This window comes from Ilyonectria robusta (assembly GCF_021365365.1).
Source record: "Ilyonectria robusta strain PMI_751 chromosome Unknown BGZ61scaffold_20, whole genome shotgun sequence".
Classification (NCBI taxonomy): domain Eukaryota; kingdom Fungi; phylum Ascomycota; class Sordariomycetes; order Hypocreales; family Nectriaceae; genus Ilyonectria; species Ilyonectria robusta.
Window position 1 is genome coordinate 776,842 of NW_025764454.1, and position 24,687 is coordinate 801,528.

Below are 24,687 nucleotides of genomic sequence, written 5' to 3' on the forward strand. Positions count from 1 at the left end.
CAGCGCTTGTTCGAATGTGGAAGCCGCAGGGCTAACTTAACTTAAACTTACTGGTTGTTGCAAGTTGATCTTTACCAAGCTTGGAAGGTGGAGTCTTTCTGTTTTCGTCTGCTTCTCCAATTTTGCTCTTCAAAGGCCCAGGGTGTTCCTAGCGGCGAACATGCTGCTTCTCGTTGTAATGACAAGGGCCCTTGTGCCTATCTCCAATAACAACTCGGCAATCTCATATCGAGAGACATGGCAATTAAACCCCTGAGATTTTACACAAGTTTGTCGAAAAGGCCCAGTTTGAGTAAACATGCTCCTTAGTGATTTCAGACTATTTTACACTTATTGTCTCACCGACGAAGGTCAAGTAATCTTTGAGGCTAGAGATCAAACGCGAAAGCTCCTTCACTTCTTCTCTCGAAGCACGACCTTCCAGTACATTCACTCTGGGCGCAGCAAAAGTTTTCCGCGTCCTTGAATGGCATTTATAATAAAGTACAGCTCTAAAGATAGCAAGTTCATTCTCTGGCCCTCCTTAAGACGAAGTAGCCTGCGATATGCTTTTACTACAGTAGATGGTTAGGTGAAGTGACAACCTAACACTTTCCAAGAGCGGCTATCATGGTACAAGGTCAGCAACGAGCACACGTTACCAGCTGCATGTAAGAAAGTGTACTAACCTTTAGTGCATCGGCTATCGGTGTAGGCGCCAGACACGTAGCAATACCCTTTAGAATGCGGGAGGCGGTCCCAAGTGCTACAAGACCACGACCATCAGACACGCCACACCGTTGTCGACAGGTTAATAGTAACTCACCAGTTGCCTTCGTGACAAGTTCCCTTCTTGTAACAATCAAACTTGTACTCCTGGCCCTTGTACACTGAGTACTTGATCGGATAGTTAGTGCCAGGTCCACTGCGGCAGAAGGCGCGGTTCGAGACGTTGACGATCTTGCACTTCCTAGTGGAGCGTGCAAAGAGGTCACGACCCACGAAATCAGCTTCGCTCTGATCAACGCTCATGGGCTCAGTTCCTGTGACATATTCGTCTAGTACGATGCCAACGGGGCCAGCGTCCGCGACTGGCGAAGCGAGGACGCCGGAGAGGGGAAGGAGAGAGGCAACAACGGCAGAGAACTTCATTTTGAAAAGTGTGAAGGAAGCAGAGTATAGCTTGGGATGGTGCTTAAGCGAGGATGGTGTATCAGCAGTGATGGAGATGGTAATGGAGGTTCTCTGGGAGATTGCTCTCCTTTTTATTCCTCGCCTACGCCAGCTTCTACCGTCCTTCCGGGTGAGATTTATTACAAATACTCGATCCCCGCAACCATCACAATGTAAGCGCGGAACCATTATTGCCCCGTGGGTGCAGTAACTGAAATAATTCAGCCGCGCAAACTAGGTCACCAACAAGCATATTACTGACGAAGATCTACGTATATTGTGGAGTCCCACGTTCAGCCGCAGGGCGAGATGATGCACGGGGTATTAGACAGTCCCGCTCCAGTCTAGCTTCACAAACTGCAATGCACTCCTCACTTCCCTGAACGCACTTGTTTCCCTTTGCGGTTCACACTGCGGCTTGGTAGACCTTGTTTGCTGTAGCCTTATCAAGCTGTCGCGTTGGTAACTACAACGACAACGGGAAAATGGTACCTGCTAAGCATAATCATCCCTGAAGCAACTGGCCAAGGCGGTTAGACTGACCCATGTGCAGTAGGTCTGTGGGTCAAGACGGATATTTCGCTGTATTGGCAAAAGTGCTTACGACTAAAATTAGAGTTAAAGAGGGATTAGACATAGTTCTCACCCTAACTTAGCCCTAACCTAAAATGCTCGCCGTTCAATCCAGACAACGGTTTATTCCAGCTGTTTCTCCCTATCGAGCCTTGCGCTCCTTCTCTCCTCCTGGGTTTGAGCGTTTTGGGTACGTTACTGTAGAGCTCTTGCGGTCAACGTGTGCTGGCGAGCCTAGCCCTATGGAGAAGATTTCGTTTCTCCGGAATATCTGACAATGTTGACGACGCTTTTCCTCCTTGTCCGCGTCCTCAGGGAGAGCGAGTTCCCCACAAAAGGTGTCTAGCGTATGAGTGGATGAAATGACACTTTAGCCGACCGCCGAGTGCGGTTAAAACGAAGGGCTCCTCGTGCCCTGCCCCACCTGGTAGGGTCACCCGTTGGGCTCACCTCCTTAGGAGGTGCCCGACAGTAAAGTGGTCCAATTTCCGTACTTTTCAATTAAAAACCTTCTTTTTATGTTTAAAAATCGTCGCAATAAAGTTAGAGAGGTCTCTTTGCCTAGAAGAGGCTGTTAAGTTTGCTAACTTAAATCCGGAAGTTAAGGAAAGAAAAGTAGTTAGGATGTATAGTATAATAAGATATTAAAAAGCTATTTTAGCAGCAGGAAGGGACGGAAACAACACCCAACTCATTAACTTGCCCTAGGGGAAATACACAGGGAGTCGTCGCACAGGCGTCTTGGCCGGTCAGCCCGAAGCTGCACCAGATTACGCGTATGGGGTCGGATCAATCTGAGGCTTATGTCTCCTGGTAGGGAAGCATCTCATGAGATAGAATATCGGGTCGGTCGCAGGAAAGTTCGCTGGCAAGGCATCAATGGAGCCTGCGGCAGCCCGATATCTGAGGGGGGTTGAAGACGGAGGTTGGATAGGGAATGTAGTAATAGCAAGAAGGTTTAAATAAATCTTTTAAAAATAAAGGTAATTAATTAATAGACTCCCTAGTAGCCTTAAGCCCTTCTGGCCTCTCTAACTTCTAGGAAGAATCCCTGATAAAAGAAAAGATAATGATTTTCCCCTAGTAATAGTATTAACCTCTTCTTTTAACCCTATCTGGTTTAGCAGCAGGAAGGGACGGAAATAACACCCAACTCATTAACTTGCCCTAGGGGAAATACACAGAGAGTCGTCGCACAGGCGTCTTAGCCGGTCAGCCCGAAGCTGCACCAGATTACGCGTATGGGGTCGGATCAATCTGAGGCTTATGTCTCCTGATAGGGAAGCATCTCATGAGATAGAATATCGGGTCGGTCGCAGGAAAGTTCGCTGGCAAGGCATCAATGGAGCCTGCGGCAGCCCGATATCTGAGGGAGGTTGAAGACGGAGGTTGGACAGGGAACGTAGTGATGGCAAGAAGGTTCAAATAAATCTCTCAAAAATGAAGGCAATCAATTAATCAACTCCCTAGCAGCCTCGAGCCCTTCCGGCCTCTCTGACTTCTAGGAAGAATCTCTAATGAATGAAAAGACGATGATTTTCCCCAGTGACGGCACTGACCTCCCCTTTTAACCCCATCCAGGTCACCCTAGAGACATCCCCGCTAGCGACCAGCTAGCCCAAGTGTCCCTAACCGCCTGTCACAGTATTATATTCCTCTACCCTCTTACTTTTATAATAATTAATTTCGGGCTTAATTATTTATCCTATTATCTACTCAGAGTATTATTATACCGGTATACCAGTAGAGTATCATACTCCTCCACCCTCTTATTCTTATAACATTAATAATATCGGGCTTGATTACTCATTCTATTATCTAGTCGGAATGCTATTATACCGGTATACCAATACGGCATCATACTCCTCCACCCTCTTATTTATCTGGTTCCGGAAAATAAATTCCGCTGATAAACTTCAGCGCTCAGATTTTGTCACCACTTCTTGCCAGCACCATGGAACATGCCAGTAGCACTTGTGAATTTCTAGCTATAAATTTCCCGTTATCAACAACAGGGGCCGGATAAATCCGCCTTAATTGAGGTTGATGAAACCATTGTCATATCTCTGCGCCCATACTTGCTCCCATACTCATACATGCGACTATCACGTCGTCGAGTACATCTAACTTTGCGCAATTCACCATGGCAACGGCTATCGGGAAACTCAAGCAGTTCACCCGTTCGGATCCAATTTACAAAACCGTCAACAACCAAGATATGCGATGTACGATATGGGTACCCAAGGACCCCCCAATGACGCCATTGCCTCTGGTTGTCAGATGGCACGGCGGTGGGCTGGTCACTGGGGAGAGATATGACGAGCCATATTTCCCGACGTGGTAAGATATTTACCAGTCAAGCTGCATATGCAACCCCCTACGGTTGGAATCTAAGAGCTGACTCCACGTAGGGTTATAAATCTGGCGGCACTCCATTCCGCGATCATTGTCAGCTTCGATTATCGTCTTCTTCCGGAATCCACTGGTTTAGATACCCTGTCAGATCTTCAAGATTCCTATCTTTGGTTGCATCGCTCCATGCAGACGCATTTGCAGACAGACACGTCGACTATGATTGAGGCAGACCTGGCACGCATCCTGATAACTGGCGAAAGCGCGGGTGGATATTGTGCCATTCAATCAGCGCTGCATTGGAATCGCGCACTGCCCCATCCGAAAGCCGTCATCGCGCACTACCCCATGCTAGACTTGAAAGATGCATATTACCAAAAGGCTGGGCCAAAATACATTTGGAATAAGGAAAGTCCATCTGGAGGTGACCAATTCCTACTAGGTCACTTGATTTCAATGCATCCTGGCACTATAATCACTAGGAGGGAGATTCCAGATAATGCAACATATGACCTGTTTACACAGGTATGGGAATCCGGAAGATTTCTTGAATTTTTGGGAACCGATACTTCATTGTATCCGGTCGAGGTTCTTGATTCTGTCGCGGAAGAGAAGCGGAAGACGTGTCCAGTATGGATTTTCCACGGGACAAAGGATACTGTTGTCCCTTTCCAAGGATCTCAAACATTCTTTGACAAGGCAAAATCATTGAAATTGCTGGAGAAATGGGATCTAGTATTTACCAAGATAGACGGCGAAGATCACTGTTTTGATAGCATGCAAGAGTCTCTGGAGGTTAAGTGGGCGGCTGATGGAAGAGAGTGGCTTGGAAAGTACTGGCCGTGAAATGAAGGAATTCTATTGTTATATTCCGGGGCTATCAAGTCCAGTAGTGACTGCAGTCAACTAGCTAAAGAGATGAATTTTGTTACAGAGTCTCAACCTCACTCATTGCCATCTCTTCGTATTTCCTCTCGTGTTTTGAACCCTTTTTCAAATGTCACGTAACTTGGCAGCGGCGTGTCATCTTTCAAGTCTGTGAACGGACACCAATGTTTATGCAGCCCAAATCTTGACTCGGCATCATCAGCAATGCTCCGAACGAAATCTACTGTTGAAATTCCACGCAGTCTCCCCTCGATATCATTAGGATCATCTTTATACCACCCCGAGTAGAACTGTGGGTCGGGAGAATCGCGTAGTGGTAAGATATCTTCGACGACTTGATATTTCTCTCCGCCTCGGCAAGGACGGTAGAGAGCCGGTGGGGAGACATAAGACCAGTTCCATGAAGTGTCACCGTCAAAGAACATCCATGTGACGCGGGCAGCTTTGACGAAAGCTTGACTGGGGTCCGCGTGGAATGACTGCTCGAGGGACTCTTTGATAAAATCGACATCATTGCTCGTAGCAACGCCGCTCCTGACTCTGATACGGGCAGATCGAAGCTTTCGTAGATTCTCACCAAGTGACCCCAGACGCTCTTCCATGTATTGTGTCTGAGACTCAGAATCTGCAAACGCTTGCCGGAACTAGTGTTGTCAACATCAATATGCTTCACCAACCATGAGGCTCGTAACTCACGGCTCTCCAGAAATGACCGCAATCCGCGGCACATAGATGAGGCTCAATACTTGGTATCTCAAGACTTCCAGCGCCACCGACATTGATGAAATAAGCCGGCTTAGCGATCTTGGCGGCTCGGACAATCTTTCGACACATTTCAATGTATGGCACTACTATCTTATCAGTACTGATTCGCCCTTAGATATTCTAGAATATCGACTTGCTGTAAATTAAGGCAGCTTGGCCCGAAGAGTGAGGGCTAAACATGCTGAGATCGCAAGGTCAACTTAAAACGAATGCCCAGGGCGTGCCATGTGAACCTACTTGACGACAAGATCGTACCCTTTGAGTGCTTCAATCAAGTGCAAGAAGGGCTCATTTTCAATGTCAAACTCTTTTGGTGTGTACAGAGTATGTCTCCCAAGACGTGAAGGTGTACGTGTCATTCCCGTGACATGATGACCTCTGCTCACCAGCTCGACGCATAGATAAGACCCTCCATGGCCGGTTGCACCGATGACAAGAACATTGAGCGGCTTCTGCGATTCCATTTTGTTCGAGAGACAAGTTCGGTACTCGTTTGAAATCTAGAGTATTCAGACGGGCGGTCACCTTCATAGCCTGGTCATCCTGACATTTGAAGCAAGGGAGTAGTCATGGGGAACGCGGGGGATAGTTCCCATTGTGGGGTCACTTATCCTACCCCACGATGAACCGAGAGTCCACCCTTGGTGCCATACTCCTCCATAGGACAGTATGGGGTATTGTTTGTGACTTGTAGTTCCTCCATGTCCCCGCATTGCGAGCGTCGGTCACAGAAAGTAATTGATGTTGCGTAAGTAGGCTCTCTGCATTAAAACTTGGGCATTCCATCGTATCCCCCTACCAACCGGTGCTATATTCGTTGGTAAATTCTCTCGAATTCCTCACCTCAACTTCCTCACCCCCGTTGAGCTCCTACCCTGATTCCCGATAGATAATGATCGCGACACAACTTGCCAGCTTTCTCTTCGTGGTCGCTCTGATGATTGCCATCATCAGAGGATCTAGAGTACATGCACCGAAGGGTTTCAGGCTCCCCCCCGGCCCAAAAGGATGGCCCATCGTTGGCAATGCTATGCAATTGGGTCGATACCCCCAACGCCAACTCCAGAAATGGGCTGAACAGTATGGCGGGCTGGTCAAAGTTCGACTTGGATGGGAGAACTGGGTGTTTGTGTACAGCCCTGAAGCCGTCCGGGAAATATTTGACAGGCAGTCTGCAAATACCTCTGGAAGGCCGCCCCAGCCGGTGACATCAGATGTCTTTTCAGGCGAGAATAGACTTCTCCTTCTTACATACGGCTCGAGGTGGCGTAAAATGAGATCGATTATCCACAGGTCGCTGACGCCGAAGGCGTCTAGCGTTTACAAGCCATCCCAGCAGTTCGAGGCTATTCAGCTCATTCACGACATTGCGACAGACGAGAAAAAAGGGGAGAACTTTTACATGCATGTTCGTCGATATACTACCTCCGTGGTTCTGCTTAGTACTTATGGGCTTCGTGTTCCCGTCTGGGTAGGTCTCACCGACTAAAACAGCGTGGCAAAAATATTACGGTAGCTAACGGAGGCCCAGGACTGCGAAACTATCAGAGAAATCTACACTGTACTGACTGAGTTTTCCATCACTGCTGAGCCCGGGGCCTACATTGCAGACCTTTTCCCTCCGCTCGGGCGCCTTCCCCAATGGCTTCAATGGTGGCGACCTACGGCGACGCGAGCGTACAACAGGCACACAGCGATCTTCATGAAGTATTGGAACACATTGAAGGAGAAACTCGAATATGGAAATGCGCCCGAGTGCCTTGTCAAGCAAATTATGGAAACGGGCATTGAGAAGCAAGGCGTCACTGAGGTAGAAGCCTGCTGGGTTGCGGGATGTAAGTTCATTCCATGCCTCGTAAATGGGTCAAAAACTAACGCCCTTCGCCACAAAAAGCTATGATTGAAGCTGGGTCAGAAACAACATCCTCTGCTCTCAACAGCTCCATCCTATATATTGCCGCACATCCGGAAGTCCAGGAACGAGCAAACGAGGAAATCTCAAGGGTTGTTGGTGATGGGAGATCACCGACGTTTGATGATGAAGAGGCCCTACCCTATATAAGGGCGATGGGTAAAGAGATCCTGCGGATTCGGCCAGTCACCACTATTGGAACTCCTCATTATACGACGTCCGATGTGTTTTACAAGGATTACTTTATCCCCAAGAATACGGTCGTTTGCATGAGCCAGTACATCCTCCACTTCAATCAAGAACAATGGGACAACCCCGATGTGTTTGACCCTTCCCGGTATTTGAGTTATCCCCACAAGGCTGGTGTATACGCCGCTGGAGGAGATGCTGCCCAGCGTGACCACTACGACTTCGGGGCGGGGAGACGGATCTGCCCAGGCATGCACCTGGCTGAGAACAGCCTCTTCATCACGTTGGCTAAGCTTCTGTGGGCCTTCAAGATCGAGCCCCCTCTCGGAGCGGACGGGAAGCCCTTGGCCATGGATCTGTCCGACGCAGCCTACGAGGACGGGGTCAATACGGTGCCGAAGCCCTTCAAGGCCCGGTTTTTACCCCGGAGCGAAGCCAGGATGGAGGTGCTTCGCGCTGAATGGGCCCAAGCCCAGAAGGATGGCTTCTATCTGGGTAGCGCAAAGGTTAACACCGGCGGAGTTGTTGTGGAGTCTTGATCATGAGCGGAGAAACTGCAGAACGCGAAGAAGCTAGTCTGTCTGGCCAGGGGGCCCATGGCAAATCCAGACCTGTGCCTAACGCTGAAGAGCGGAGAAGACAGGGATCTACTCCAGCTTCCCCGCAGGAAGCCATTCCCACCTTACCTTTACTGTAGTAGTTTGATTGCTTATTGAGGACTGATTCATTCGCTTCCACTGAGCCTCCCCGCCCTTCCGGACCCCCTCCCTGACCTCCAGATGCCGTCCGGCATTATCCCACATCGTCCTGTTGACTGTTGAAACAGCCGTCGTAAAGTTCGTCATCGCCTTCATCAAGATCGTGCTGCATATCCTCTGGTCCTGCTCCTAAAACATCCAATTGTCAGCACCGAGCTCGCTCGTCTAACCCGCCTGGATGTCCTTGAACACCGACAAGACCATCACCGTCTCCGTCTCCCGCAGTCGCCGACCGCGCCGTAAATACGAATGTCAGCATTGTCCCAAGACCTTCAAGCGCAGTGAACATTGCATTCGCCATGAGCGCATCCATACTCACGAGAAACCATTCTCATGCCAGTACTGCCTCAAGGCATACTCGAGGAAGTGCGAACACATCCCCGTCCCCGCAACGTCCTTCTGTCGCTAATATTCCTAACCGAATGGAAGGGATCTGGTGACAAGGCACGAGCGCACTTTGCATGCCGATCGCACATCCAGCGCGCCAGGCCGTCATCAGCAAGTCTGCCATCTCGGCGCGCGCGACGCATTGTCCGAGGAAACAGCAAGCGAAGAAAGTCCCGGGTCCTCCGAGGACGATCTAGAACCAACCATGGCTGTACGAGCACCTCCCACGCCGCAGGATTCTAATAAAACACCTCCAGCGAATCATGGGACAGCTTGCTGCTGCGTATTTCCAGGATCAGCGCCAGTGCCAACTCCAGACATACACATGCCAACGCCGAACCAACACCCGTCGGCTCCTTTGATTGACACGGCCCGGCTTCAAACGCCACCGGAGCTCCTTGCTACTAACCTCCAAGTGGACATGGACATGCTTGAAGAAGGGGACGGCGGCGACACTGGTGCAGCAACTGTTCTTACCGGCCAAGAGCTGCAACGGAGGGAAAAAGGCCCCGGCCATGTGAAAGAAGCCGAGCAACATTTGGGAATAGTTACAGAGCTCGATCCAAGCACCATGGACACTATCGAAATGTTACAAGACATCCAAGTATCACCGAGCGACATGACGGATTTGTTATTCCCCTCTCTCGATATTCCGTCGTTCCAAGACCATATCGGTCAGACCCTCCCGGAGAGTGTCCAGTTGAGCAGGCAGTCTAATGTAGACACATGGTCACATCTGGGGCTTGGCAGCCAAGTACACCACAGCCTCCTCGAAACATCTTTCTGGGGCGTCGAGAGTCGAGCTGGTGAGACAATCGACCCTCCGCCGCAGCGAGGACTACCATCGCTACTCCAAGATACAGTCCCGTCAGTTTTGGCCTTTGCCATCGACCGAGCCACGCACGATGCGCTACGACAAGATCTAGTTAGTCGTCTGCAAAGAGAGAACGTCTTCAATCAGCTACCGTCAGCCAAGCTCTGCCAGAACTTTTTATTGACTTACATGGAATGCTTCCACGGCCACCTGCCCATCATTCACCTGCCAACGTTCGACCTAAATAAAACTCCGAGCCCGTTAACACTAGCTTTGTGTTGCATTGGAGCTCTCTACCGTCTGGACCGCAGGCGGGCACGGCAGTTGTACGATTTGGCGGCGGAAGCTGTAGAGAGTGTAAGTTGCAATCATGTTAAGCTAGGAACTAGACCAAGTTAACTGGTATATTTGCAGGTGATCGTTCCATCACGATGTTCCAGCCCGCCTACAAAAGACTGCCCTCTGTGGCTTGTACAATCGAAAATGCTCCTGAGCATCTATTCTCTTTTGGGCGGCGATAGTGACCTAGCATCATATGCTATGGAAGGCAACGGCTTCTTCTCCGTGGTTAGTAGCTTCGTTATAGCCAGCCATGTATGAGTGGTACATCCGAAGCAGAAACTGATAATCTAGGAATAGATCTACAAAAGAATCCGAGGCCTGCTTGCTGAGCATACAAACGAACTGTCTAATATTAGTTGGCCTGAGTGGGTCGAACGTGAATCGTGGAAAAGAATGCTCGGAGGTCTCTACATCACGAGCACCCTGACCATGGTCATTTATGATGTGAACCCTGGTTTCACTGTGGCCCAGGATCTGGAGCTTGAAACCTTTCACGCCGAATCCTTGTGGAATGCCCGAACACCCATGGAGTGGCGTGAGCTTTGGTCAAAACAACCTGGCCATCATCACCGAAATGTGAAGGATGTCCTGGATGATGTGATATCAGAGGGCAATCAAGAGCCTCTGGATTATTCCCTAACCCCCTTTAATGCTCTCATGCTGATGCATGCAGTGGTGGTGCACATGTGGCAGAGACTGCAGGTCATGGAAACGTTTCCGCCGCTCTCGTCCAACCCGATGTCGACAGACTGCGCCCTTGGGTCCTGGTTGATGAAGAGCTCTTTGCAGGCTCTGGCAAGATGCCAGTGCTTACTTCGGGGAACCCGGGGCCAGCATGAACCACAACACGATTCCGATAGCGACTCAGAAAGTGCCCTGGTTTTCAACTGCCAGGCCGTCCTGAGGATCGCGCATATCAGGCTGTTCAACGTCACGTCCAAGTTCAACCGGATGTGCTTGATCACCATGGATCCGGGGTTAATCGAGACCTCGGCATCGACCTATGTAGCCGCGAAGCTAGATAGAAGCCCACAGCTACTCAGTGCGGTGACAAAGGCTTTTGAAGGGCTTCGCATCCCCGTGAAGATGGGGCATATGCTGATACGAAAAACAGCAGCGTTCCGATGGAGCGTTGAACAGGCCATCTCGGGATGGGACAGTGGTAAGTGGGTCTGACGGGCTACAAGATCTCGTCCGTTCAACCTTGAGAACCCAGCTGCTGACAGACGAGGTACAAAGCGCTGTTCGTTACAAAATGGATTCATTCCGTAGAGATCGACAAGCTTAACGGCATTCCGGCCAACGAGGCAGAGGAAGGATTCTTTGCCAACATTAGAGATATACTAGAAGAGGCTGATTATGACCTCGACGAAAGCAAGTCCCTGGCTGCGGGGGTAGCCAGAACGTGGGGTTGGTTCCTCCAAGACGTAAGTATTTGACCTCCTGGTGTAACCTCTCGTAAGGACTGATCTTGACCGTCATGGTGTAGGTGTGGGTTTGGGGGATCACTCCTCGCATGGGGGCTATACTCGATCATCTGGCTACGGCATATGAGCGAGTTAACCACGACAACCGTTGAGGGCATGGACCGTGTGCTCTACACCATATGCTGTACAGGTGTGAGAGAGACGAAAAGAGCTGAGTATCAGGGGGGCAAGCTAAAAGTGACACGTTTTCGTGGAGTCTTGGGCAAAATTGTTGGGGATGAGCAGATGATGACGGAGATTACAAGATCCGGGTAGGTGGTAGCGAATATCTCGACCAGCATGCCACTCGTTGACTCGCCCATGAAGTGCCTCGCTTAATTCCAACTAATCCAGCGCATCCTCGATCTCGTACAGAATGATATCAAGAGACCAGTCATACCCATCCTGATTCCTTGGGTTGGGGTAGCTAGAGCGTCCGTGAATGTGGGGTACAGTAGTCCACAACCCGCATCCTCGATAAGGAAGATGCCCCAAGTTATTATTCATGGTGGTCATTCTGACAAGCCGTGGAGACTGGCAATGCCGTCGAACACGTATGAAAGAGGAGTTCGATATCGCGTAGGGAGCCGCTGGAAAGCTTGCCATGTCGTTCGAATGTCAGTGGCTACAGCATGACAAAGAACGAGGGTTGGGACGTCAAGGTTTAATGAGGGGCTGTATTTCCAGTTTCGTATGGGGTAACCTAATCTGGGGACTCTGGTTTACTCGGTAGCAGAAGGGTAAAGAAGAGGGTGCATATCACATGGAAGCACGAGATCTGTCATCGACTCTGACCCTGTCAACTGACATTGCACAATTACATTGCTTAGGTTGCAAGTGAAATTCAAACCAAACTAGCTACTCACCATCTATTCCGATGGCTTTCACTTTCTGGCACGAGTCTCTGTCCTCCACACTCATTGGTCTCGAGGCCCAGTCCATCGTGCAGTTCCGCGGCATTCCGTATGGCACAGTAACACACCGGTTCGCCGACCCAGATTCCGCCGTACACTTGCCAACTCTGCTTGATTGCACCAAGTACGGGTAGGTTGGAGTACTCCAAGAAGCTGGAGCAAGATGCTGAACTCTGGCGACCCCGAAGCCCTCGATGCCCACATGTGCCTCTCGACGTCGTACACTTCACCGCGCCCGAAGACGAATTGAGATGTCTCAACCTCGACGTCGCCATACCTAAGAAGTACCTCTTTGACGGGGGCCGTCTTCCAGTCATGGTTTGGATCCATGGTGAGGAATACAGAGACGATATGTAGGGTTCCCGAGAAACTAATCAGCAAGCAGGAGGCTCACAGGCCGTGACGTTTGGAAGTGCCGCTTCCGGTGTTTGTGGTAATTTGATCAAGCATCTCCCTGTTTCTCACTGACATACTCCCAGATATGAAGACCATCGTGGGCGACAGTTTGCGGCTCGGAAAGCCAATCCTCGCCGTTTCCATTCAATACAGGCTCAACATCTTCGGAGTAGGCGACGAAAAAAGCTCCAAGACTGTTGCCTTACGCGATCAAGAATTAGCTCTTCAATGGGTGCAAAAGCACATATCGGGCTTTGGTGGTGATCCTGTAAGTCGCAGACCTTGAGAAACCGGGCGCCTCCTAAGTGTAACGTTCGAAATAGGGCCAAGTGACACTCGCGGGTGAGAGCGCAGGGACGGTTTACTGTCATGAACATCTAATTTCGAACTCAGAGGATAGAGTAGAGCAGAATAGTATCAGAAATACCAATCAATGAGCAAGTTCCTAAGTCCAAAGTCGAGCCCTGGATACGGCTGGTTTTACTCAGTACATGTTTGACGGGGTGGGAGGCCCAACGCTGCGAGTCGATAATTTAATAGTAGAAAGAAGCGAGACACTTAATTTTTCCGCTACGCTGCTCACAAGACCGGGATCGCTCGTCAGTTCACTTGTATATCACGGAGGGCAAGGAGGCCCAGATTAGTACAAAGTATCTCGCCTCTTCCTGGCTGGTTGCGGCTTGTCATTTATTCGCCGCTTCCTTCGATCGTGAAACTCTAGATACTGGCGGAATAAATTCCACAATCTCTTATGGTTCCTTACTCCTATGGTAGAGTGATTACCGTTAGGAGGCCTTGCCGAACCCAACCTCCTGGAGTGTGCTCAGACTACACTTTGTACTATTTCAAGGTTGTATTAAATGGGCTCTTAAAAAACAAATACTATGAGAGATATTTTTCCTCGGAATCCGCGAAAAGGGCACTATTAATGGAATGATACTATCTACAAGCTGCACATTCGGCATTTTGGAAAGCTGATAAGAAGAGTAGGATGATTTGCACTTTTTATTATTCCCCCTTCATCTCTCGGTGGCCACAACTTGTTGGTAATGGAGTCCTCGAATGTACTGCTTGCTGAGGTGCCCTCACGCACAGTATCAATTTCAGCTTGACTCCTTACCCCAGCAGAATGCAATGAGGACATCGAGCAGCTTATCTAGCCCACCTGCCAGCTCTGCCAGCTCAAAAATGGAGACATTTCTTCCAGTCTTCTTATCTCGCCAGTCCAAAACTTGCCTTGCCACGTCATCACCAGCTGGCCCGTATACAACTACCCTCTTGCCGTCATTGAAACTTGGCAGCACGTCCTGTCCCCAGATGAACGATATGACATCTTCTGCTAGCGCTTCCGCTATAACTTTGTTTTGGGGACCATACTTATCTTCATAATTGCCCCAGAGGTACGCAATGTCAAGTATATGGTTGGCTCGACCCTGATGAATGCCAGCCCATGGATTTCTTTCATTGAAATGCCCAAGTATGAACGGTGCTGGATATGCCTCGCCCGCTTTCACCAGAGGAGCGTAATATCCAACGTCCGTAAGTAGTTGGGTGATGTTGATTATGGACTCCTCGTCTGCTCCCCCCTGGAGAATACCGTAGTGGTCGAGAATTTTGCACGCTGCCGTGTCGCCTAAGCCGTCTATCAAAAAGAGCCTAAAAGCTTCTGTGATGCCATTCAAGCGCGCGCCCAGGTCAATGATAGCGAAGAGAGAGCCCTTAAATCCCCATTGTCAGCAATTCTCTCTGTCATCTGGGAGAGGGCGACCATACGTCGAATTGATTGCCCAGGCAAAACAAGCGTTCACACCAATTTTTGCCTGGCATTGGAAATTCTTTAATATTTTCAAATGTTGCTATTGCCGGGATCAAGTCATCGTCAATGACAGGCCCAGGTGGGGTCTTTCCATTCAGCGCTGCGTCGACAAGCTTCTCTGCTGGGATGTTTAAGAGGGACTGGACTCGATCCTTGCACGAAGAGGCCTCGATGCTCAATGACCGAATGGTAGACTGATACACTGACTCGGCTGATTCTGGTGTTTGAGGTTTTACCAGCAGAAAAGAGCCGCCAAGGAGTATTGCTTGGTCAAACAACGGCTCTTGGGACTGCATGTGAAAGTTGATGGATGCTGTGATCTTGGATCAGTCGCTCGAGCACACACCCAAGGTATAATGAGATGTTTTCGTACCTGCTCCAGCACTCTGACCGATGACGGTGATGCGATTTGGGTCTCCCCCAAACCCTGAGATGTGTCTTTTTATCCATTTCAGTGCAGCCCGTTGATCCCGGAGGCCTCTGTTGGATTTGTAGCCCGCATCGAGCAAGTCTTTGGACGTCAGGAAACCTGGAATGCCTAGTCGATAGCTGTTGGGGGTGTTAATCCCGACTTTTCCAGCCACGGGCGGATGCAAGTGGCTTACTTAAAATTGACTGCGACGATGGGCTTGCGCAGGCCAATTGACTGTTGAACGATTCGGGTTTGATCGTACTGAGGATAAGAGCTCGAGCCAAAGTTAAAGCCTCCACCATGAATGAAGACTAAAACGGGCATCTTATCTACGTAATGCTGTGGTACGGTTATGTTGAGATTTAAACCGTCGGTGTCGGACATTGGTGGGACATCAAACTTGGGTAAGGACTGCTGGATGAAGGACATTTCCATATCCACGGAACCTGGTGCCATAATGACAGGCGGGCTGACAATACCATATCGTGTTAACAGTCATATATGGAGGGTAATAATCGGAGAATACACACCCGTGCCTGGTTGCAACAATGGGGGCTTGTCCGGAATGCTCTACATCTTGAGGCTCGGAAAATCGATTCTCCAGCGAAGCATACTTGATGCCGAGGAATTGGAAGACACCATTTCCCAGGCTGCCTTGAACGTCTCCTAAGATAGGATGATTCAAAATCGTCGTTTCGAGGCGCATTGTCGAGGGTGAGGGTAAAACGGATGGTATGAGAGCTGAAAGCCGAGTAAATCGGGAAGGCTGTGTTGGAGGAGGGGGTTGGGGTTGCGTTTTGCTATCAAAAGACTTCACCGAACATCAATTTTGTCTCAAAGGCTTGACTGCTGCATTTGCGTCTTGGTCCAGAAGGGCGGGTCCCAGACAGCACAAAAGAGTCCCTCGTTTCTTCATTTCTTCATGTGGGGTAAAGTCATCCCCCCCTTAGCTGCTCTATGTTCGTGGGGTACCCTTATGCTTAAACACACTCCCACTTTGCCGTCCAGGCAGACATGGGGTACTAATACGGCAATCGACTAGGAGGATATCGGGATGTTCTGGTCAAGTCAGCTCATTCTCGTAGTTCTCTCTTCCTTACCATCTACCCTCTACCCTACCCTGGCTTGAACTCATCAAGGCGTCGTGTCCATCTGCATCCCTGACGATGACTGCCCCCACAATGGACACTGGCAGAAAGCATGTCTTCACCGCTTCTGGTACCAAGATTCCAGTTCTAGGGCTCGGCACCTTTGAGCCTGGCTCGAAAGAGGGAAGCGGCCGTTGTGCCACGGCGGTAAGAGAGGGGATTCTGGCCGGCTACCGACATATCGATACTGCAAGCCTTTACGGCTGCGAAGAAGAGGTTGGGGAAGGGATCCGTAGCAGTGGTATTCCTCGGGAAGAATTGTTTATTTGTACCAAATTGTAGGTAACGTGGTACGATTTGGCGTCTTATCTGACTCATTATGACACACAGCTGGCAGCAATATCATCGACCAGAGGACGTCGTGAAGAGTCTAAATGACAGCTTGGGCCGAATGGGTCTCTCATATGGTCATACTCCCAATTTTTTATGTCGTGACCGCTACTGACTCGACCCAGTTGATCTTTACTTGATGCACTGGCCATTGGCCTTTGAGCGAACGGATGAGTTCGAGGTTCAGTTGAGGGCAAACGGCAAGGTACATGTCCTGAATGAATGACCAACGGTTTATCAGTGTTAACGTGGAGATTAGCCGGTCGTTGATGAAGAACTTACACGAAACCATGAGCCAACCTGGAGAGCAATGGAAGCTTTGGTGCAATCAGGCAAAGCACGGGCAATTGGTGTATCCAATTTTACGATCCCACAGCTGCAAGCGCTCCTCAAGTTTGCAACCATTAAACCCGCCTGCAACCAAGTTGAAGCGCATCCGTGGTTTCCTCAGAATGAGCTTTTGCAGTTCTGCAAAAAGAATGGCATCGCTTTCTTAGCCTACTCGCCCCTTGGCAGTCAACCTGGAGCTCTGCACGAAGTAACCGCGCGGCTGCTCGACGACGAAGAAGTCGTGGCCGTGGCCAAAATGAATGGAGTAGAGCCTGCTCAGGTTCTTATTGCATGGGCTAGTAAGCTACTGTGAGCCTTTTGTTGCTTTTGGCGCATGTTGACCGCTTCACTGCAGTTCAACGAGGAACCGTCGTTATACCAAAGTCAGCTACGCCGAGCAGAATTGTTTCCAATTTCACAGGTATGTAGCGGTCCTGCACAGTTTGCACATAACATTTCTGACATGCCGGATGTCGTGGGGCAGTTCCGGAATTATCTTCAGAAGACTTCGCCTTGATTGATACCATCTGTGATCGACAGCCAAGCAAGAAACATAGGTTTGTCAATTTTGACGAGATATGGGGTGTTGCACAGTTCGAAGGAGACTGTTGAATCGAAATGGGGGGGAGTTTTAGTTAAATGGCCGATCTTGACAGCTGATGTATGATTTGTGCTTGATGCAGACGTAAATGGTATAGGACCGTAGTTCTCAAAGCTCGCTACTATTTAATTGAAGACTATACTCGATTTTTGGTAATCTTATACACTAAATTGATGCACTTATAGGAAGCGTTTGGGCATAATTCCTGATCTAATTTGCTTGTCGAGATACTTGTTTTTCTTGCCGAAGCATTTTCTAGCAACGCAGTTGGCTTTCATATGCCTATTTAGACGATGCTTCGTCCGCGATGTCGACGGGACCCAGTGGCATTCGTGGGGCTGAATACTGTGGTGCTAAGTGGATAGACATACGCCCTCCAAAGAGGCGTTCATCTGAGAATGGGCTCGTGGAAGAAGCGGGGTAGTACTTCCAATGCTTCTTCGTGGGGTAATTTAACACCTTGGGGCAGTAGGTCTAGTGGATATTGAGGACGTTATTTAGTTTCTGTATATAAATCAGTCGCAGTTGACTAAGTGTGGAATCATTATTCGACCATCAAGAAAGACAAGAACAAGAACAACAAAAACAGCCGTTTCACAACTGTACCTCTCGCTAAACCCCCGAACCGCGACAAAATGGCGAAACCAGCGATCAAAATAGCCTCCATTTCTGGCTACTCGGGAGATCGTCTCGATGCCCTAGTAAAGGTCTTGTCAGGGCCTATCCAAGTTGACGCAGTAGTGGGGGATTATCTGGCAGAGATGAACCTATCCTGGCGCCGAATGGAGATGGATCAGGACTCTTTAAAGGGCTCCGATCCGACGTTTCTCAAGATTCTTCAAGCCGCATCCGAAGAACTTGGCAAGAGAATCGAGGCGCGTACGTTTCCCAAGCTGGTCGTCAATGCTGGTGGTCTCAATCCTCGGCAGCTTGCACTTGATACGCACCACTTTCTGGCTTCAGAATTCGGAGACCTTGGAAAGGCCCTCAAGGTTGCGTACATCACCGGAGACAATGTCCTCGATATCATACGAAACCCGGCAGAGAGGCAGGCCATCTCCCATTTGACAACTACAAAGACGCTAGACAGCTGGCCTTACGAACCCACCATTGCTAACGCATACATTGGTCAATCTGGATACGTGGCCGCCTTGAGAGCTGGTGCTGACGTTGTTATCGCCGGTCGCACAACCGATGCGAGCAGCACGCAAGCGTTGGCCACATGGTGGTTTGGATGGGGCGAGCAAGATTACGATAACCACGCAATGGGCCTTGTAACAGGTCACATTATAGAGTGTGGAAACTATGCGGTGTGTTTAAATCTCTCATCTTATATGTCGATTTGATGCTGATTCAACCTCACTTCGAAAGACAGGGGGAAACTTCTGCGGCTTCAAGCATATACATCCGTATATAGACCTGGCGTACCCAATCGCCGAGATACACGACGACGGGAAATCTGTCATTACCAAGCAGCCCGGCCAAAACGGCTTAGTCAATGTCGATACTGTTCGAAGCCAGCTCATGTATGAGATTCAGGGTAGGTACTACCACAACCCAGATGTGATAGCGGACCTATCTCTCTTGACTGTTAATCAAGAAGGACCTGATCGCGTTCAGGTCAGCGGGTTCCGCGGTCTGCCTCCTCCGCCGACGTTGAAGACTGCGATACAAGCCTTCGGTGGATATCAAGCCGAGATCCTTGTGTATGCGATCGGCCTGGATGTTGAGGAGAAAGCTGCATCATTCGAGGCTATGGTTAGAAAAGACCTACTTGGCGAAAACGGGGGCGATGAGAGCAAACTTCTTACCCTCGAAGTGCAACTCCTCGGTAGATGCTCCCCTGACCCTACATCGTCCAATGCCGCCACCGCAGTCATTCGAATCTTTGCTCAAGCTCCCGAGGAAGAATCATTAAACCGCATGAACTTCGAATACCGCGTTGTTCAGAGTCTAGGACAGGCCTTTCCGGGGTTTACGCCAAACCTGGAGTACACACGCACGAGCCGGCCTCGACCTTATCTTGAGTACTTTCCTGCATTACTTGATCGTTCGAGGATCAATGTCCAGGTTCACCGGATCGACTCTGAACGAGTGCTCTCAGTCCCTCACCTCAACGGTCCAACAACAAGCCCGGAAGCTTCGCGGCAGGAGAATTACGAGACAGCATCACCGGTGAATGCTGAGACATTTGGGTCAACCATAAAGATTCCGTTGGGGTACCAAGTCTTTGCAAGATCCGGAGATAAAGGGGCAAACATAAACGTCGGCTTTTTCCCACAGGGAAACTCCGATGCAGAGTGGGATTGGCTGCGATCGACACTAACAACAGACAAGCTGCTCCAGCTCCTAGGAGACGATGCTCGAGTGGTATCTCGAGTTGAGCGAGTAGAGTTCCCTAAGCTCCACTGTGTTCACTTTGTTCTCTTTGACATTCTCAAGGGAGCGGTGACGGGAACTTCACGGCCGGACAGTCTCGGAAAGGTACGCATGTATCATACCTCCAACCTCCAAGCTTGTGCAAGGATGCTAACAGACCGAAGGGACTCGCAGAATTCATCAGGGCGAGGCTTATCGACTATCCCGAGATGCTATACCGTGGAGTGGAAAACAGGATTTAAATCGGATCGATTACTTCTTTTTCACTTGACAGCTCCATCGTTATTATGGCCGTTTTTGCTGCTTGCAAGGATGACTGAGTACAATACTAAATCACCACTCTCATATCTGTGAAACTCTCTTCGTGACGCACAATCATGTCCATAGCTACGCCTGGCCGTAGTATTACAAAGCTGTGAAAGTCAAAACTCCTTACCTATATCTCCCCCGTTCAAAGCGACGGTCTAATCATCGCGAGAGAGGAGGGTACTGTGTCGTAGGTATGTGGGGTAGATTATTTGTGGAGTAAGCAGTCTGCGTGCGTCATGATGCGGTGATGGGGGGTTGTACTCCAGCACGTTCTAGGCCTACTAAGAGTAAGTGAACATGATAATGAAGATGCGGAGTCCTGTATTCTGCGGAGTAAATGTTATATGACTCACATAGAGAAGCCGTCTATGTGGCAGGCGGGGAACAGTTTGACATCAAGGAGGGAATCAGGGCTTGAATCAGGCTGGTTTGGCGAACAGCAGGCCGCTGTTCTTGCTAAGGGCCAAGAACCCCTTGGTTCGGTAAGCCAGTAATCCTCTTGACGGCTGACTTCGTTGCGGTAGCTGCCTGGGTAATGAAGTGTTTGGTGGCAAGAGTAGGTTGTGTAGACGGTAACAAGAGCACCGATGGGCCTGGATACTGTAGAGATGTTGGACCGCATCCATTTGAGGATCGCCTAATTTCGATGTTCTTCACTAAGGTGCCTAGAATCTGCTGCCTCGCCAAATCAAGCGTTTGGTGATATAGACATGCTAAATATGTCAAGCTATCAACATGCACCCCATCACAATGATGCTTTAATAATACGTTGCAACCAAGTAATTTGGAAGTCTCGAGGCGACATGTTGCTAGCAGTTATATGTCATGGTGACAGGGGAAATGTGCTCTTGATTTTTCTCAATCCTGGATGAAAATAAGGATTCCTCTGTCCATCAATCTAGGGGCATTATGGTTCCTTAGCCAGGGTTCAAAATCCTGATCTGACAGGTGGAACCTCCGGATCCGGCGTTGAGGTCGGATTCGGCGATGACCTCTGTGCGGTCTATGTTGTGACACTATACGTGTCCCAGCGCCTAACGTGGTAAAAGAAAGACAACCAGACTTTGAATTCGTAGAGGTTGTTACTATCCAACTATGCAGAACCATTCTTGGTGACCTTGTCGTAGTATTGAGTGAAATCATGGCACAAAAGATCCTTGATAGACTGCCGTAACCGATTCAGCCAACGTCTGTGAGATGTATTGAACGATGACTTACAAGTTGCAGTGTCCTCGAAAATTCGGTATCCTTCTCGGCTTTGAGGCAAATCTTGAGAAACTCGTCATTTTGAAGCGCCAGCTCGCCGTCTTGCTTGCAAACGCGTCTAAAGTTCTCCGACGAAAGAGGATTGATAGTCTTGTCGTAGATGTCACGTCGGATACGGTCGTAATGGTCTAAGATCTTCTCCGATGCACACCCCTGATGGATACCGATCAAGCAGTCGGCGAGGCCACCAACATCAGCAATCCCACCGGTCAGGCCGAGGCCGCCGCTAAGAAAGACGTCAGATTATCGAAATTATGCCTGGAGCATTTATACTTACAATGGATTGCACAGGTGGGCAGCATCTGCTGCCAGGAGGATCCGTCCCACGCGGAAGCTTGTGGAGCATCGCTGATGGATCCGATAAGGCGCAATGTTAACTACCTTGTATTGATCTGGTTCAGGGTGTCCAGGGAGAAAGGTACGAAACTTTTCTGGTTGACGGGCCGCCAGCTCTTTTTGGGATAGCCCCGGCAGCTCACCGTATGTGACGCGCCACAGGGCTTCCTTTCCAAAGTGTGGACTGATGCGTGCGGCCATGAAATAGTGTTCCGGGTGTATAATGAAGTTGCTGTCCGACCAGCCAAATTGATCAAAGTCATAGTAGGTCTGCAGCACAGTCAGTCTATGCCCAGTGCTATGTGACAGGGCACGCAGGGGGAGATGGGATCTCACGTTGGTGGCTACGATCTGCTCATCCCATGTGAACCCTGGGAAGTCATCCCCAAAGAGCTGACGCCTGACTATACTCTTGGCCCCGTCACAGCCTATCACGTAGTCCGCCGTAATCTTGCGTTCGCCTTCGGGAGATTTGACTTCGATCCATGCGCACGAATCATCTTGGCCAGCCGTGAGAACTTCATGGGACCAATGAACCCGAACATTCGGCAGTTCCAGTGCGTGCTTGAGCAGTAGTGGGCCCAGCTTGTCTAGGGGATAGCACACCATCTTGTAGGGATAATCATCTGGAATAACGCCTTCAGCATCAAGGCCAGCCAGTCTCGACCCATCAAGCTTTCTCCAGCATACACCTCCTGGAACAAAGCCTCCACGGAACATCTCATCTGCCACTCCAGCTCGGGAAAGTTCGTACACCGCAGGCGAAGAGTAATGAGTTGCTCGGGGTTGCGTGTCCAGCGTTGTAGATTTTTCCATTATTTCAACGTCGATTCCCTTCTTCGCAAGCAGAAGAGCAAGAAGCAAGCCGGATGGGCCAGCACCAACGATAATGATCTAGGTAATTTCTTGTCAGTGTTGTAAAATTACGTTCGAGCCTGTGAGCGAATACCTTCATCGCAAAATGGGCTGTGATACAAAAGCTTGATAGTTGCAATAAATCTGATGATGATGTTTGAGGGTGGTGGTCAATGTGGCAGTAGCACAGTATTGATCAGCTAGGAGATGCCGAAGGTCAGTCGGCTAGCTTCTTAAGATTGACTCAGAACATGAATCGATATCTGCCTGGCCCACAATCCCGACGTTAATGCCGAGGTTGATCTTGGAGAAGCCTGCACGCAAGGCGGGGAGACGCAATCATTCACTGGGTAGATTTGACAGCTGGGGCCGTCATGGGAGATCATCAGGTATTGGGGTCATGGGAATTGAACCAAAAATACTACCCTGGACCGTCACCCCACATTCTCGGACATTGGAGCGTCCAACGACATCGGCATTATCCCACCCCCGCATGACTACGTTGCACAGGTCTCGCTCTCACTAATCGTCGGATTTATGAGAACTAGAGTACGGGGTAACACAAGGGTTTCGAGGCTACAGAACTGAACTTCTCTTATGGAAGACGTGGGCAGGTGAGCGCAACATCCTGCGCGGCGTCAGAGACTAGAATTGAGGATTTGAGCACCACATCATTAAATACACACGCGTTGAAAGCTATGAACATTTTGAGCCTTAAACCAACATACATTTCGATTCATACGTCGGGTTACTTAAAATAGCACGCAGTCCTGATCTCGACACTCTCCCGCTTCTTGACCCCAACTGCATCGTTGTAAAACGCGCAGTGAGGTACCCGCCATGGCCGTTCCATCTTGGAGTCATACAGCGTAAATGCCAGCAGCTCATCCTTGTCCATATTGCTATAGTACATCCAGCGATGCGTCGGGCGGTACGTGAAAAGTGAACCCTCAGGATACATTGGGTCATGCGGAAGCTCATCTGGCATCTGGTCCGGGGCTGGCACCTTGTCGACGTAGAGTAAATTGTTGATGACGCCTTCGTCGTCGCCTACGATATCTCCTCGGCACAAGGCCAATGGCCAGTTCTGAGGGCCCGGCTTGACTGCACGCCAAAGGTTGATGAGCTTGACCTGCTTGTAGTCGCTCCTGCGGAACCCAGCTTTTGCTGCAAAGTCCTCAGCGAGACACTCCGCACGACGAGGAGTGTAGTCGACGTGCACGTCCGAAGCTGGCGGTTGGTCGTTCCAGGCGGTGTCTAAGTTGTCAGGCTTTTTATCATCGGTGGTTCGACGAACTGGGCCGAAGACGATAACTTTGTCGGCGCCTGTTAACTTGGACACAAAGTCATGAATCTCATCCGAGTAGGTTGATTCCAACTCTGCCATGTCGCTCCAGTCTGACACCTATTGTCTGGTGGTCAGCCCTTGTTACTAGGCGTGATCACGTTTCCCTATGTGCGAAGCAAGGACAGAACTCACCTTCGATTCATGCTCGAAGAGCTCGAACCCCGTCGTGTCTAGCGTGAGCTTGGGTATCTCGTGCCTCGCATCATGGACCAAAACAGGTTTCGTCTCGTATTTGCCAGTGTTAATTTCTTCCCCAGCCGCCATGTATCTTCGGTTCATCTTGGAGTCAGGCCTGATGTACTCCATGGTCGCCTGGCGATCTGTAGGGTACTTGACTGTCATTGTCGCCATGCCGTGTCGTTCTGCCTTCGGAGCGTGCTGGGTGAACTGAAATACCGGTTGGAAAGCTTGGCGATGTCGAAGCAAGGGTCTGCTCAGGCGGTGGCGCGCCAACGTCCTAGACAGGGTCATTGAGGATCAGCAAGCAGCTTCTAGCAAACCAGGCTGGGTGAAGATATGAGTTATTATCTAGAGCTATGATTAATCAGTCATGGTATGGAGTTGCACTTATTCACCCCGTTTGCTTGACGGTATTTTCACGTCATACTGGACCAGCCACCAAGGTTTGGGGTACAAACTACCCCAGAAA

The 24,687-nt window shown here is 49.8% G+C and overlaps 12 protein-coding genes across 12 annotated transcripts; 7 read left to right on the forward strand and 5 right to left on the reverse strand.

Moving 5' to 3' along the window:
- Positions 1–584: 584 nt before the first annotated feature.
- BGZ61DRAFT_536434 (uncharacterized protein) lies at positions 585–1,131 on the reverse strand (the record flags this gene model as incomplete). The annotated part of the gene is made up of 3 exons (XM_046254395.1): positions 585–604; positions 669–745; positions 806–1,131. The coding sequence occupies 3 exons, from the start codon at positions 1,129–1,131 to the stop codon at positions 585–587; spliced, it is 423 nt and encodes a 140-aa protein (XP_046100119.1).
- Positions 1,132–3,868: 2,737 nt separating this feature from the next.
- Positions 3,869–4,923, forward strand: BGZ61DRAFT_536435 (Alpha/Beta hydrolase protein; the record flags this gene model as incomplete). Its single annotated transcript, XM_046254396.1, has 2 exons — positions 3,869–4,065; positions 4,137–4,923. The coding sequence occupies 2 exons, from the start codon at positions 3,869–3,871 to the stop codon at positions 4,921–4,923; spliced, it is 984 nt and encodes a 327-aa protein (XP_046100120.1).
- A 98-nt stretch (positions 4,924–5,021) lies between these two features.
- On the reverse strand, positions 5,022–6,194 carry BGZ61DRAFT_497075 (uncharacterized protein; the record flags this gene model as incomplete). The annotated part of the gene is made up of 4 exons (XM_046251096.1): positions 5,022–5,609; positions 5,662–5,813; positions 5,868–5,911; positions 5,968–6,194. The coding sequence occupies 4 exons, from the start codon at positions 6,192–6,194 to the stop codon at positions 5,022–5,024; spliced, it is 1,011 nt and encodes a 336-aa protein (XP_046100121.1).
- Positions 6,195–6,667: 473 nt separating this feature from the next.
- Positions 6,668–8,370, forward strand: BGZ61DRAFT_497076 (cytochrome P450; the record flags this gene model as incomplete). The annotated part of the gene is made up of 3 exons (XM_046251097.1): positions 6,668–7,201; positions 7,262–7,565; positions 7,625–8,370. The coding sequence occupies 3 exons, from the start codon at positions 6,668–6,670 to the stop codon at positions 8,368–8,370; spliced, it is 1,584 nt and encodes a 527-aa protein (XP_046100122.1).
- Positions 8,371–8,767: 397 nt separating this feature from the next.
- BGZ61DRAFT_361010 (uncharacterized protein) lies at positions 8,768–8,998 on the forward strand (the record flags this gene model as incomplete). Its single annotated transcript, XM_046241223.1, has 1 exon — positions 8,768–8,998. One exon carries the CDS (start codon positions 8,768–8,770, stop codon positions 8,996–8,998), a length of 231 nt encoding a protein of 76 aa, XP_046100123.1.
- Positions 8,999–9,595: 597 nt separating this feature from the next.
- Positions 9,596–11,711, forward strand: BGZ61DRAFT_555070 (uncharacterized protein; the record flags this gene model as incomplete). The annotated part of the gene is made up of 5 exons (XM_046255606.1): positions 9,596–10,184; positions 10,320–10,384; positions 10,430–11,294; positions 11,372–11,559; positions 11,622–11,711. 5 exons carry the CDS (start codon positions 9,596–9,598, stop codon positions 11,709–11,711), a joined length of 1,797 nt encoding a protein of 598 aa, XP_046100124.1.
- Positions 11,712–12,475: 764 nt separating this feature from the next.
- BGZ61DRAFT_536439 (Alpha/Beta hydrolase protein) lies at positions 12,476–13,313 on the forward strand (the record flags this gene model as incomplete). The annotated part of the gene is made up of 5 exons (XM_046254397.1): positions 12,476–12,642; positions 12,701–12,843; positions 12,898–12,945; positions 12,992–13,176; positions 13,302–13,313. The coding sequence occupies 5 exons, from the start codon at positions 12,476–12,478 to the stop codon at positions 13,311–13,313; spliced, it is 555 nt and encodes a 184-aa protein (XP_046100125.1).
- A 698-nt stretch (positions 13,314–14,011) lies between these two features.
- On the reverse strand, positions 14,012–15,842 carry BGZ61DRAFT_361089 (Alpha/Beta hydrolase protein; the record flags this gene model as incomplete). The annotated part of the gene is made up of 5 exons (XM_046241234.1): positions 14,012–14,626; positions 14,682–15,037; positions 15,098–15,273; positions 15,330–15,605; positions 15,667–15,842. The coding sequence occupies 5 exons, from the start codon at positions 15,840–15,842 to the stop codon at positions 14,012–14,014; spliced, it is 1,599 nt and encodes a 532-aa protein (XP_046100126.1).
- A 475-nt stretch (positions 15,843–16,317) lies between these two features.
- Positions 16,318–17,556, forward strand: BGZ61DRAFT_360838 (NADP-dependent glycerol-2-dehydrogenase; the record flags this gene model as incomplete). The annotated part of the gene is made up of 6 exons (XM_046241209.1): positions 16,318–16,562; positions 16,615–16,691; positions 16,740–16,819; positions 16,874–17,243; positions 17,300–17,365; positions 17,429–17,556. The coding sequence occupies 6 exons, from the start codon at positions 16,318–16,320 to the stop codon at positions 17,554–17,556; spliced, it is 966 nt and encodes a 321-aa protein (XP_046100127.1).
- A 624-nt stretch (positions 17,557–18,180) lies between these two features.
- On the forward strand, positions 18,181–20,166 carry BGZ61DRAFT_361088 (uncharacterized protein; the record flags this gene model as incomplete). The annotated part of the gene is made up of 3 exons (XM_046241233.1): positions 18,181–18,855; positions 18,917–20,029; positions 20,089–20,166. The coding sequence occupies 3 exons, from the start codon at positions 18,181–18,183 to the stop codon at positions 20,164–20,166; spliced, it is 1,866 nt and encodes a 621-aa protein (XP_046100128.1).
- Positions 20,167–21,326: 1,160 nt separating this feature from the next.
- BGZ61DRAFT_536443 (uncharacterized protein) lies at positions 21,327–22,790 on the reverse strand (the record flags this gene model as incomplete). Its single annotated transcript, XM_046254398.1, has 5 exons — positions 21,327–21,398; positions 21,452–21,725; positions 21,777–22,105; positions 22,172–22,729; positions 22,785–22,790. 5 exons carry the CDS (start codon positions 22,788–22,790, stop codon positions 21,327–21,329), a joined length of 1,239 nt encoding a protein of 412 aa, XP_046100129.1.
- A 648-nt stretch (positions 22,791–23,438) lies between these two features.
- BGZ61DRAFT_536444 (uncharacterized protein) lies at positions 23,439–24,380 on the reverse strand (the record flags this gene model as incomplete). Its single annotated transcript, XM_046254399.1, has 2 exons — positions 23,439–24,095; positions 24,171–24,380. 2 exons carry the CDS (start codon positions 24,378–24,380, stop codon positions 23,439–23,441), a joined length of 867 nt encoding a protein of 288 aa, XP_046100130.1.
- Between the last annotated feature and the right edge of the window lie 307 nt (positions 24,381–24,687).